The sequence below is a fragment of the Aulonocara stuartgranti genome, assembly GCF_965226115.1.
Source record: "Aulonocara stuartgranti genome assembly, chromosome: 1".
Taxonomy (NCBI): domain Eukaryota; kingdom Metazoa; phylum Chordata; class Actinopteri; order Cichliformes; family Cichlidae; genus Aulonocara; species Aulonocara stuartgranti.
The window spans coordinates 5818547-5832742 of NC_138939.1; the positions used below are offsets into that span (position 1 = coordinate 5818547).

Consider the following 14196-nt stretch of genomic DNA (forward strand, 5'->3'; position numbering starts at 1 on the left):
TATTATCTTGACTATATGTAATGTCCACATGGTCCAGTGGCTGGGAGTTTTGTTCTGCAATCTCAATAGTTTGAAGCCCAGCATATCAATACATGCCAAAACAAACCTTATGCTAGCTACTCCACGACTACTTGCTCCAGCTGTGTTGCACTGCGAACACATTGTGGAAAGAAAATTTCCCTCTGGGTCATGAATAAAATATATCAACTCAAAGAAATGAATTAAGAGAGAGAAAATGCCCTTGGCAAAAATTGACTGTGGCTTCCTAAAATAGTTTGGAATTCAAAACAGAGCTAGAGAAGGTCAAAGGAGGTGTGTCCAATCAGCACACACCGCTGTCGCCTCTCGTTTACCCATCTTTTCATCTGCCTGGCATTCAGCACATACCTGGCCTGCAAAAACATACACCTAATCAAATATTCCTCTTTAAAGATGAAACACTTATTTATTTATTATTTATCTTTTTTCTCCTTCAATTAAATGATAACAGTTTAATCATGAGTAAAACATAATTTCACATTTTCCCCCACTGAAGCATTCAGAATGCCATAATGTTACAGATGAAAGGTCTCTTTATAATAATGTAAAGCCCTTACCTTACAATGCAAAGCAATGTAAACCAATTCATGATATAAAGTCACCATGAGATGACAAGTAACTTTGTAACCATAAGAATCCTACATTAAAATTAAAGAAACACAAAGATCTGAACTTGATTAGTGCAAAACTCACATCCCTGCTTGTGCTCTGTTTCTCTCTCTCTATAGCTGCGTCACCAAATCTGCCAGCTCTCCACTTTCTTTTCCAGCAGATAGCAGATGGAAGAGTCTGTGATGATAATGACAGGAAACGAATTCCATCTGCAACAATGGTTAAAATATGGTTCTGTGTCTGCTTGTGTTTTTATCTCAATGTATAGATTGAACTTTCTTTTGTCAGCATGTTTTGTGTTTTAGTGAATACCAAAGTATGACGTTATAGTGGACTCTTAATGTTGGACACAGCTGCCAACACCGCATACACAAAGGAGTATGTTGCAAGGCGTGAGCACTAAGTAAGCAGAGCATAAATAGGCTTTTCAAGCGCAATGACAAGGTGAGAGGTCAGAGAAGATTACTGCGTGTTTACACACTGAAGCTGAGTGTGCTTTAATATGGTGGGATCATGCTCAAAGCTCATTTGCTCACACTCAAATTCCCATTTTCCTCTGCTCAACCTGCTTTTCTGCTAGCTCTCAGGTTTTTATTGAAAAGAATGTTCGATGGTGCTTTGGACGAGTAAGGACTTTGTTTTGCTAAATTACGGATGTTTGGCTAAGTTCGTAATACTGGGGAGAGTCTACCTCCCCTGACACCCCACAAACCTCTATTGGTGTAATAATGGATATATTAAAAAGCTGGATATAACACTGAAAGTCTGTTTTGTTGCCAAAATTTTCCCAGTTGTCTTTTTCTGCCCAAAACTCTTCTGCAGCTGAAAAAGAATTTTCCCATAGACCACAATAAGAAAAGACACCTCCAACTGTAACACAGGCCATTTTTTTCTCCCTTTCTATTATGAATTTTTGATCCGCGGTGGTTTCATATTTGTAAAGCTTTGCCAACGCCTACAAAATTTTTGCTTGGTGTTCTTGACATCATCACAAAATGCAAACTTTATGAGATTAGTTGGAATCTACAAGCAGGCCAGTGTATGAGCAGTGGGCAGAATAACACTGAAGCAAAGTCTTTTTTTGGTCCATTTTCCAGGTTACCAATTTTCACTCAAATGAGCATTTCTCATCTTTTAATCCGTAAACAATTCTAGGTATATGCATCAAGCATGTTTTATTTACTTTTTCATGTAGTTGTAAGAGTGACTATTTCAAGAATGTAACCTTTGCAGCTGTCATAAGGCCAAGTTAGACTAATCAGATTAGATAAAGATAAGCTTCCTGCCTTGTATGTAACATCAATCGATTAGTGTCAGATTTGAACCCTTCTGGATGTGTGAAAATGGCAACAGCTTAGTTATCTAGGATTACACATACAGTCATAAAATCAGAGCGTAATGCTTTCAAATCTTACTCGCCACCCAAAGCACTTGTGCTATAGTGTCTTATTCAGTAAAGTGATAAAGCATGAAAAACATGCTATGAAAAACTAAATCTAACCTATGATTGATCTTGCATTATTTGACCCAGTTCTTCTAGTTCTTCAGGCACAATAAAGACTAAAAGTTGCACTACCTCAGCATTTGTTGACTTGACCACTCTGACATCTTTATTGTGTTGAGGGAAGCATAACATTACTCAAAATGCCAGTACCATTTGAGAAAAGCACACTACTCTTGTACTCATCTATAGATTTACAGATGAAATGATAGATAAGCTGATTCTTTTTCAGGCACAATCTTCAAAGACCACAGAAAGGCCACCTGTAAAGTTGATAGAGAAGACCTCTACTTATCTCTCTACATTAACACTTGTAAGACCTTACTAGATTAAAGGGATGAGCACTCTCTGCTAAACACCACTTTAGTTTTCACCCCACATTCACACATTTCTCATTACGTCACAGTCAGATTACGGGTTCAACAAAGTCACCTTCAGTCAGCAAAGTCGCTATTTCGTACATGAGAAAAACGTCTTCATTTCCTTGGATAAAGTCAGCACAAGCACAAGCACTGTTTCTTTAGCAGCACAACTGTCATGGTAGACGGCAACTTTAGCTTGTCTCTGTATAAACTGCAGCCTCTTTTAAAGTTCCCTACCATGATATTATAAGGCAAATGAGTAAGTGCTTACATGCTGTTTAAGACTTGGGACGAGCGGTGAGAAGCCCCAAGCCGGTGATTACTGAGCTCTAAAGCACATCTGCACTCCAGCTCAGCAAAGAATCACGTGAACACAGTGTGTGTGGCGAAGAGGGGGAAAAAAATCACACAGGAGCAAAGGAGAGCCCTCAGGCATCTAACTAATTCAATAGAATCACAATCTGAGTAATTATAGTCTGCTTATGTGAATTATGTGTGTTTAAAATGGGGTAAGAAATGGGTAAAGAAGACATGTTAATTTCGGAACTGGGATCAAAAGAAGAAAAGAGCCAAGCAGCAATGACAGGGCGGAACATTGGTTGAATTTCTCTATGTTTACTTTCAAATGACTGTATTTCCCAGCACAGTGGAGTTTTCTTATTTAAAAAAATTACTATCACTGAATTGGACCTGGACTATTTACAAACACTCTTATTAGTGATAGCATATATGGATAACTCTCTTCATGTACAGCTCATTAGAATCACAATGTGTCAATAGCCTGAGGTCACGCAGCCCTTGTTTACCCACACTAATTGCCTTTGAACAACCTACTGACACCCTCTGAGCATGTCTATGGAACAGAGAAGAGGTGGGCACACACAGAGTGAGAAACTGATGGTGTTGGTTGAGTCTTTTGTCGGTTGGAGCCCTTGGGCATGGGCTCGCTCAATTATCCCATGTAGACACAGCAGGGAACAGGAGGGCTACTCCCACACCAGTCCATAAAAATGGAAATGTCCTCTTTCAACGTGCCATTACTCTCTATAAGTGGGTTACAGTGCAGCTTTAGCACTTTTACTAACTAATATAGCACTACTGTGTTGCAAATGAGGCAGGAGTGTAATTCAAATCGATTCAAAGACTCTGTATAAGTCCCAACAGCAACAGCATTTACAAATCACTTTTAGCATTGCGCAAGTTTGAACTGCATGCAGTTGTACGACCAGACAGGCATGCAAAAGATTACAACATGCTGACATCCAAACTCACAGGTATTACAAATATCACACCTATATCATAGCTCTCTCCATTAAAGGTGTATGTCATGAGTCTTAATGAAGTTTTGAGGAACATAAATGCAAAAGTGAGTCATGTTACTTTAACTGGTTTATCTGTGATGATATCTGAAAAGGGTTTTATTTACTGCTCATTACTCTATTAACGAGGCAGTTCTAAGTTTTCTGCAGATCTGGACTGTTTTACAGCAGCACCAGTCAATGTGCTGCAGTGGTGACAACAGTAGGTCAGATTTGATGTATGGCCTCTGTTTGTAGAAGTTGCAGCATCCACTTGAGCATTTCAACAGTGGCCATTAGTCTTGTGTGAGAAAGACCTTGCACAGCATAGAAAGGACGTACAAGCGCACACACACACCATCCCACACCCATGCTGAGAGCCTGACCCCCCTCTCCTGCTGGCATCTAACAGCGGGCACTACATCACTGTCAGCATCCAGACCACCAGGGAAAAAGCTCCGGGCCACTCTACTCGTATAGCGCCAAGATCTGAGCTCCTCTGTGGCCCGGCCCAGTCGCTGAATTATGGCCAAGCCAGGGAAGTATGTTGTAGTGGGAAGATGTTCCAATTTGCTGGGCTTTACAGATAATGGACAGGTACAAATAGCCCAAAAGTTGTCCGGAAATCGGTCATTCAAGTGTCACTTTAACTCTCCAAAAGCCTAAGGGATTGGCAGCACACATCATATATTGTCTACATTCCAACCCTGTGGATGAGTAATCATATGCTGTCTCAGCCCCATTAGGAGTCTAACAGGATTACAATATGTTGAATATTCAGCGCAAGCAAGCACTTCAATGTCCTGTTTGGCTAAATAGTGTCATTTTCAGGTTTATTTTCCCACACAACATCTTTGGGTAGGACTAATTTTTAAATCATCACTATTCAATAAAAAAAACAACCAACTCTTGACTGGAATTTGATGTCAGTAAAAATTTAGCAAGAGACGATGTCACATTTTCACAAAAAGAAATGAAGCTCAACCTCTCATATATTCACAGTGTGAAGTGTTCAACAACAACAAAGTACATCCAGCATCAATAACAACGCCTGGGAAAAGAGCAAGCATCTTCTTCACGCCACAGGGAGTCCCACGCCTGGTGGAGTTGAACAGAGGGTGTAAGTTCAGCTCTCCTCTTACAACAGTCACCGGTGCTTGCCACAAGCCTCAGAGCTGTGTCAACGATGGCTATCAAACACTGAGTTTGACCTTCCTGAAAGGATGAAAGTGAATGGAGGAAAGACAGAGGAGGTGTATATTGACACTTTGTTTAATGTTTTTACTCTCACACTTGATTGTTCAAACACATCTTTAAGCTATAAATTGTGGTACCTGGGGGGTTGCTGGATCATTACGACCCTAATAAAGATCCAAGAGGTCTCATTCATGAGGTTAACAGACATGTTATGAGGAAATTACGGCTCAGTAGTGTGTGGACAGTCCATTGACAGCTGTGGGCAGCTCTGGACTGCCTCTCCACCTACAAAGTATCAGCTGTCAAAAGGGGTCAGTGTCAAAAATATGTAGTACTACTTGTCTGTGGTCTACTTATGGTTGTGCTGTTGTTTGTCCATCAACCAGCCGCAAAGAAGAGCAAAGTTATAACTTACAAAGTGTTTGCAGGACTGCTTGGGAGCATGTTTGTATTGGCTGAAAACCTTTGTCCATAGGGTCCATAGGCAAATACTCCACAAATGGATACAACCACAGTAGCATAAATTGACTGACCAAGAATGTTCTTCAAGTCAGTGTGCAATGTGGTTTCACCCAAGTACTTGACCATTCAGAAATTCAACAGTGCATCGGTTATAGAGACAAAATGTCTTGGTTCCATGACAAAAATCCAAAGGTGCTTTTCCCATGAGACTTCAGGTTATTGCAGAAAATATACTCTGTGGGAAATGAAGGTATATGATATTTTCACGACTACCTACTTGTTAGCAAAAGGCTTCCCTGGGACACATATTAGCTTAGCCTGGGACACAGGCCTCATTTAAAGTATATCACTTTAAATAGTGGGGTACATGTCTGATGGTCTTTATTTTAAAAACTGACAAAAAACGGACAGACGTAGCTCCACTTAAATGGTCCTATAATGGCCATCTACACTTTACCTCTTCTGCTTTAACTATCAAGTAGAAACAATAGGTCATTGGGTAGCATGTTTGCTGCATCAACTTATGAACTATAGAAATCCTAGAGAAGAAAAAATGGATTAGTTTATCTGGACCTAAGCCAATGAAGACCAGAGAGCTCAGGCTGACTCTGACCTGGCCTGTTGGGTCTTGGGAAAGGTTGTAGTAAAGGTCATGGTCAGCTATACCACTATCTGATATAACCAGCCTAATGGGGGGTGTATTTGACGCTCAAACATTTAAGTTCTGAACACTGCCAAGTCACAAACAATGCTATTTAGAGCAGTCACACTGCTCAAGTCGAAAATGTTTACAAATGTACCACAATATGGAACTGTGCTGTCCCCTCTTCTCTTCACCCTGTACACCTCTGACTTCTGCTACAACTCTGAATTATGCCATATTCAGAAGTTTGCAGATGACACGGCCATCATGGGGTGTATCTGGGATGATCAGGAAGAGGAGTACAGAAGTCTGGTGAGGAACTTTGTCGCATGGAGTCACACAAACCACCTGCAACTCAACACCTCAAAGACTAAGGAACTGGTTGTGGACTTCGGGAGGTCCAGAGAAGGTCCACTGCCAGTTCAGATAGAGGGGGAGGAGGTGGAGGTGGTCAACAAGTACAAGTACCTCGGGCTGTGGGTGGACAATAAACTGGACTGGTCATGCAACACAGAGCACCTGTATAAAAAAGCCCAAAGCCGACTGTACTTCCTCAGGAGGCTGAGGTCTTTTAACATCTGCAGGAAGCTCCTGAGGATGTTTTACCAGTCAGTGGTTGCTGGAGTACTTTTCTATGCTGTGGTGTGCTGGGGGAGCAGCACAGCAAAGAAGGACTCATCCAGGCTGGAGAAACTGATCAGGAAGGCTAGCTCTGTGGTCGGCATGAAGCTGGACACTCTGGTGACAGTGGCAGAGAAAAGGACATTAAAGAAACTGCTGGACATTATGGACAATGCTGGGCATCCTCTGCACACGGCCATAAACAACCAGAAGAGTCTGTTCAGTGACAGGTTGCTTCTCCCCAAGACAAGAACTAACAGACTTAAAAACTCCTTTGTCCCACACGCCATCAAACTGTTTAACTCCTCTCTGGAGGGGAGAGGGAGGGGAAACAGGAGGACAAAGGAGGGGGGAACAACTAAGCTGTAGTGCCTCTTCACCTCACTGTACAATACCTTGTGCAATACTTTTTGTAAATAGTCAACAGTGCAATAGACTCAATACTTGAAATGTGCAATTCACTTGTATTTTTATTTTTTATTCCTATTTATTCTATTTATCCCCTTTGTATATTTTATTTATATTTGTCTCTGTATTTATATGTGTGTGTGTGTGTGTGTGTGTGTGTGTGTGTGTGTGTGTGTGTGTGTGTGTGTGTGTGTGTGTGTGTATATATATATAACAGTTCTGTAACTGTAACTTTGGTCGTTGCTGTGCTTTTTTTGGAAGTCGAATTTCCCAGAGGAACCCACCCGAGGGATTAATAAAGTTCTATCTTATCTTATCTTATCTTATACTTCACAAGGTACTGCAAATTTACTACAAGGCAATGCATCTTAAACCACTTCAAACCACTTTAACTGTGGTTTAAGATGCATCATGTGTTAATGTTGTATTTCTAAGGGTTGGCAGAGAATAGTACAGGCCGGACAGAATTCAGATCTGCTGTGCTTACCCAGTAAGGAGTTTCCTATCCTGGGAAGGTGCTAGAAAGACAAAGGGGAGCTATAAATCATTTGTTTTCTGGACTCACACAGGTGGTGAGCAGCACTGAACTTGAACATTGTAAAGACCTGTTAAGAGTTCAGGTTAAGTCCCACCAACCCCCACATACACCAATGAATAGAAAATTTAGGTCAAGCAGCACAGTGACCTCAGACGAGAAACCTTCAAAAGAAGAAAGAGAGAAGACCCCTCCCCAACCCCCAACACCATCCACTTCTCTTACAAATCAGAGAGCATTACATCTAAAGAGGCATCCTTTCATCTCTCATGCAAAAGTGAGGCAGACAACTTTGGTTCATTCAAGAACAGAAGGTGCTTTTACAGGTCATGGAGAAAGTGATTAAACCCAACAAATAACACCATGTTCAATTAATAAGGATTTACAGTAGAAAATCCCACTATGCAAGTCATTCATCCAGCTATCCCACTCTGCTCTTAATACCACCCTGGTCTTCATTTTAACAGTTGAATCCCACTCCCATCTGTTTAAAAAAGAAAATGTCCCAGCCCTTATTTGGCCCGGGGTCTGGTGCTGAAACCTCTGCTTTTATTAAAACGCAAGGTCCACAGCTCTGTTTCAGACACTGTCTTTTCCCTTTTCTTCCATTTCCTTGTTTCTGTTGAAAGGAGACAATGAAACAAAGCACGAGAAAACGTTTTTCTTCCTATCTCCACCTCACTTCTTCTCACCTCATTTCTTCTCCAAAGCCCTTTGACATAAACAGAGCCCATCTCTCCAACTCTCTATAAAGAGACTATCCAGCCTCCCTGGGAGCTTGAACCACAGACAATAAATTCACATTACTCTTGCACAACACTTTCTCTCGTGTGCTGCCTCCCAACCTGACCCAGCTCACTTTTCATTCATTACTTTACCCTCTTTTCCATTTTCTCTCTTGTATCCTTGTCTTCCTCTTTTTTTCTTCCTTTCTTCCTTCAACCAATGTCTTTAATCCCACCTTAATCTTTTACTCAAGCCCATCAGTGCAGTCAGCACACTTGAATGACTCTTTCCTCATTTATACCTAATCCAAATTTTCTAAGCAGAGGGCTAGATGAAAAGAAGGGGTTAAATGTCTTTATTGTCCTACAGCTCGTAGCAATTTAACACAGACAGACTGATTTTTACAAAGAGACAGAGTAAATGGTTGGTACCAGAGTATCTTTTCAGTGTACTTGTCATTGTGTCTTACTTAATTATTTTATTTTGGAGAAAACTCTGTTTATCTGCTAGAAATATAACGATAACAAAACATCCATCAGTGGCCCAGTGGTCGGACTTGAAGAGGAAAACAAAAACTTGCAAATGTTCAAGAAGAGTAAAAAATAGATCAAAGTGTTTGTACCAACTCATTCAAATGCAATCACAACCCAATCACACTGTGTCCTCGCAGCTCTTTTAAGCGAACGGGTCAGTGGTGTTTTATTGTTAGTGGGAGCTAGCCTAATGAAAGGGACAATGCAAAGATTAGCAGTGCCAGCCAGGCGGCTCAAACTTCACCCTGGCTTTAATTGCTGTGAACAAGAGGAGATGTAGAGGGAGGGCAAACAGAGGACAAAAGAGGAGGGCAAGCGCAGGAGGAGTAGGTAAGACGAGGTATGGAGCTTAGATGATAAATGTAAGTATGGCATTTATGGGGGTATAATATGTCCATCTGGTCCATGCTGGTATGGTATGTGTCAAACACTGAATGTGATCTTTTAAACATCTAATAAACCAAAGAAAATAGTGAAGCTTATAGATGACCAAAAGGCACAAAAGACACACACTGCATGCCACTAGTGGATGTATGCATATGCACATGGACAGATTTCATTGTTTTGACTTGGTGGTAATTAATGCTTTATGAAAAGATTTACATTGTTGCATCCAGCTGTGTTTGTGGAGTCCCTCCCTTGAGTTTATTACAGAGCTGTGGCATCACACAGCAGCAGGATCCATATGAGCATCTCCAAAGCAAATTTTTCCAGAGTGCTAAAGTAACTAGGCTATCTGAGCTATCCCTGTCCTAAATCTTCTTTAGTAAAACTCACAAGGACCGTGTTGATATTATCTTGTAATCTGTAATGCCTTTTCCTAAATGTTGACCTATACCATTACTTACAAGGTACACCACTGGGCGAGTGGTTGAAGAAAACTGCCCTGAGCAATGGCCAAAATTACACTGTAACACAGTGGTCAAGGAAAAAGTGATGACATCCCTGACTAAATTATGGCCTTTTCACTGTACTGTCCTGTAGCAGTGTAACTTTTCTCTCTTCTTCTGCTCTTTTCCTTTTATTCTTTCTCTTATGTCCTCTCCTCCCTGTGTTCAAAGCAGTTCCAGACAAAGCACCGAAACTGATGCATACACTCATGGGTAATGATGTCATGTTACAGTTCACCCATGATATGACCAAAGTCTGACAATGGTGCATCAAAACAGCTGGAATGCTAGAGGACACGAAGCATTCAAGGACAAATAAAGGCATGGAACTTGAGGTAGGGGTGGAGTGCAAAATCTGCTGTGTGACAGCCTTTTAGCTCCACAAACTTATCAGAAACTGAAAAAAAAAATTCCCATTAGGGTTGTGAAATCATCTAAATTGACTTAGAAGTGTTTTGTCAGCCTTTCTTGAACTAAGTAGAAGCATGTAATCAGTTTAAGAATAAAACCATATAATTGAGGTAAAACATAAAATGACTCAGTTTTTCATGTAACAAAAGCTCAGCCAGAGGTTACTGACACTTACCAGTCCAGAACATGTCGATATGGCTGCAGAGGAGGCCGACTGGTTACGGATAAATCCCTGATAAAGGCAGTTGTGAACCTTTGCATCATCCATTGCTGTGGTGATGCCATTTGAGCTGATCATCTGCACAGTGAACCCAGGGCCAACCACAGAAGATGGATGCAGGTGAAGGTGCATGTCATGCCCAAAGGCAGAGAGGCGATAGTGCAGAGAAGGAGGCAAGGACCTTTTGCCGCGATGGCTTCGCCTGGTCACATCATGGGTCAGGTACGCTCCCTGAGAGTCCACTTCCACAGGGGTTACAAATACGTAGTCTGATGATAAGGGATGATAAGGGATAGAAAGACTACATCAAAAAATTCTGATGTCAAATACTTTAGCACAAAGACATCATGTTTTAACTACAATTTTCAGTATAATTTAGAATATGCATAATTTGACCAAGTGGGAGTGCTGTCTTCTTCCTTGCTTATATGTGCCAGTGGAGTCACCAAGGTGTCATTTTCATTCAAACATCTATCTCTCTTTCATCATTGTTATTTTCAGCATCCAAACCTTTCTATAGTATACCTCTGGAAAAAGTGCTGGGAGTAAACAAAAGTATGTAAATCACATTCGGGAAAGCGGAGGACAGAAAAGGGAGTCTTTGAATAAGTACTGCACTCACTGGTTCATGTAAACAAGCATTTCTATCATTTCCATCCACATAAGCAGTAGTCATGTCACACTGTGTAACAAGTAATATTCTTCACTGTTTAACACTCTGGTCTAGTAACTGATTCAATGTTGGCATTTATCTCACTTTATTCACTTTCTCCCTATAAACATGGAATACAGCCAGCTGGAAGAAACATCCTCAGATGTGAAAAGACAAGCACTCACCATGATTTAATCCGTGGCTGTTGCTGGAAGAATAGCTGGCTGAAACGGTGTGGGAGGCCTGTGAGCAGTAAATGTGCAGCGTCTGAAAGAAAAAAATCATAAATGGACAGGTAGCAACAGGTTACAAGCAGCAGAAAACTGGGAGCCAAAAGGGGATATCGAGTTCCTCTACTGAAATATGAGTTGCACTTGAGATTAATTTGGGATCACTTTTCACCGCAATGAATGTGATTAGACAAGTTTGTCGCTGATTTAGTCTTGCTGATAAGAGACAACTGCTTGTTTGGTTTTTTTCTCGCAAACTACACGTGCATGTGCTGAATTTAAAAGTGCACACGTATATATTTTTCGTATGTAAGTGCAACATGCCTTGAAAATACTCCAGGACAAGAGGGTGGAGAGTAGCTTGACTGAGGTGCAGCCGACCAGCGGGATTGGTAAAGTCCATAACAGAAGAAAAAGGCAATCCATGGTGATGGCATGCAAGCTCACACCTCCTCCGTTACCTCCTAAATGAGCGCAAAAGTAGTAACCTGTGGTAGCGCATAGTGCAGTTGGCACGCATTGTTTAGTGGTTCTGTCCGCCTGCTTTGCTCGCTCAGGTGAAGTCGGAAAGTTGCAGAAGCCGGTGGTGCGCGCAGACGCGGTGCGCACACACGAGAGTGTGTATGTGTAAGCGTGTGAGCGTGTGTGGCGAGAAGCGGCGGCCAGCGGTGTCGGGGATCACCGGGAGGAGCGCTGACTGAGCATTCAGCTCGGCTCTGAGAGAGTGGGCCTGCGGGATGGAGCACAAGTCAGCGGCCGACAGCCAATCAGCGCGCGGCATCATTTACCACGCGTAGATAAAAGAAGAAAAAGAGATTCTCCTCTTGACAGCGGCTGGGCTGCTGGTGCCTTCAGAGGCCGCCGGGAAATTTAAGCTTTAAAAGTTGTGTGAGCCGATATTTAATCAAAAGTTGGCAACATCAAAGATCTGAGCGGCATTTCGAAAGGCAGATTTTCTTTGTAAGTACGAACTTTAAACTTACAATAACGCAGATTTATTTTCAAATACACCAACAAAGATGAAGCCAGATCCCACTGACGTTTTTGTTTGACCACGGAGAAAAAGAGAGACAGCGATAACTGAAGTAGTTTTACTTAAGAAAACATAAATTTAAAAGAAAATCACAATAAAGGGAGTGCAGAAAGAAAAGTGTGGAAGTTAGGAATTTACGGCAGAATCCAAGGCAATCAGAGAAAACCTCCTTATTGTGGCTGTACATAAACAACTGGCAACAAATATGAAAGATTCCCTGAATGCAGCTAAAGGCTCAAGGTTTCATTATTCTGCTTTGACATGAGAACTGCCCGGGGTCCCCGAAGTCTGTCAGACCATATTAGGTTCCATTTCATCTGCAAATGTGAAACTGTCAGCAAAGTGTTTCATCTTGTGGTTGCAAATGACATTGTGCTTTCATCACATTATATTAACATTCCAACAAAAATAGTACTAAGCGTCAATAAAGCCTGTGCCAAAACAAGAAATGGCCGAGTTAAGACAAATGCACAAGATATAAAATAAATACAGAGCTTGGATTAAGAAAAGCAAGCATTAAAGAGGTTTTAAGAGCAAACTGGCTGAAAAGCAGTTTGTGCCAAATTGCCACACAAATTAGCACAAATTGATTCAAAACCGTGGACTCGTGAACCAAAATAATTCTGGCAGTATTTGAGGAAAATCGTGCTTTACTGATTTCCCCCTATTTGCGGCAGTGTTAATGACTATCCAATTACAGTAAATAAGGCAAAGTGGTTGCTAACTCTTTTGACATTTAAAGAGGAGGTTGTCACTTGCCTGCATCAATTTGCAGCAATTAATACAATGCATTAGTTATTGTGAATAGATGACAAACACCTTGATATTTTGCTGCACCAACAGAAACATAACTGAAGTATATTGTCAGATCTCTGCACAGATATCAACATCACAAAGCATATTAACACTTTGTACCACCTTGTGTGGATTGAATTATGAATCGCATTGTCTTAATAAAAGTACTAAATAACTATGTGGGCTATTTAATCTTATGTTGCAAGTATGTAGGAAGTAACTACCAAATCATCTTACACTTGCTTCACTTGCTTTCCTTCAATAATGGTGCGATCCGGGCTCTGAGGAGGCAAATCCAGCACTGATAGAGTTCCACTGTGTGTTTTTCCATCTGGTATGCTTTTATTGTTTTGGCAGTGTGTTTAGGGTCATTGTCATGCTGATAAATAAAGCCATTCAGATGCTTTCCAAAAGGTATTGGATAGAGGATCAACTGAATGACTGTACCTTTCTGCATTTATAAGCAGAACCCCAAACCATGAGAGAACTTCCACTGTCTTTTACAGATGGCTAGTCTAGACACTCGGTGTTGTATCTCGCTCTTGGCATTCTTCAAACATGAAGTTTAAGCCAAAAAATTAAAATCATTCTTTGAGACCTGTTGTTACTGATTTTCAGTCAGATTCTTTTGTGTAATTTGATATATCTCAGCCTTTTCTCTCCCATGAGAATAGTTTCTTTACCGCCAGCCTTCCATTGAGACCATTTTTGATGAGACTTCAACAAATAACAGATCAATCAATGAAGAATCGTGTCAGGTCTTCACTGGATTTTTTTTCATGTTTCGTAAGGACATGACTTTCAGATAGTTTTTAATCTGCCGTAGATAGTTTTATGGCCTGCCATTTCTTCTTTTGTCCTCCACTTGTCCGGTTCCCTCGTATTTTTAAGGTCACACTGTGTCATCATTGTCATCTTTTTATTACATTCATAGGCATAGAAACAAATTATGTGGTCGTCTAATACATGTAGAGGTTAAGCTTTGCTATTTTATGCTCGAATGACAAATCTCAGTGTTAAGTCGCTTA

The 14196-nt window shown here is 41.0% G+C and overlaps 1 protein-coding gene across 3 annotated transcripts in view; it reads right to left on the bottom strand.

Annotated features, from left to right (window-relative positions):
- Positions 1–12316, bottom strand: part of adamts18 (ADAM metallopeptidase with thrombospondin type 1 motif, 18) — a 56082-nt gene extending 43766 nt beyond the window's left edge. For 2 of the 3 annotated variants that reach the window (XM_082520619.1, XM_082520618.1), the window contains exons 1-3: positions 11665–12316; positions 11296–11377; positions 10414–10727 (exon numbers count right to left, since the gene is read on the bottom strand). In XM_082520619.1, coding sequence (XP_082376745.1) covers positions 10414–10727; positions 11296–11377; positions 11665–11766 — 498 coding nt within the window. In that variant the 5' untranslated portion in view covers positions 11767–12316. Of the gene's footprint in view, positions 1–10413; positions 10728–11295; positions 11378–11664 lie in introns of those variants that run through there. The other variant, XM_082520620.1, reaches the window with a different exon arrangement.
- Between the last annotated feature and the right edge of the window lie 1880 nt (positions 12317–14196).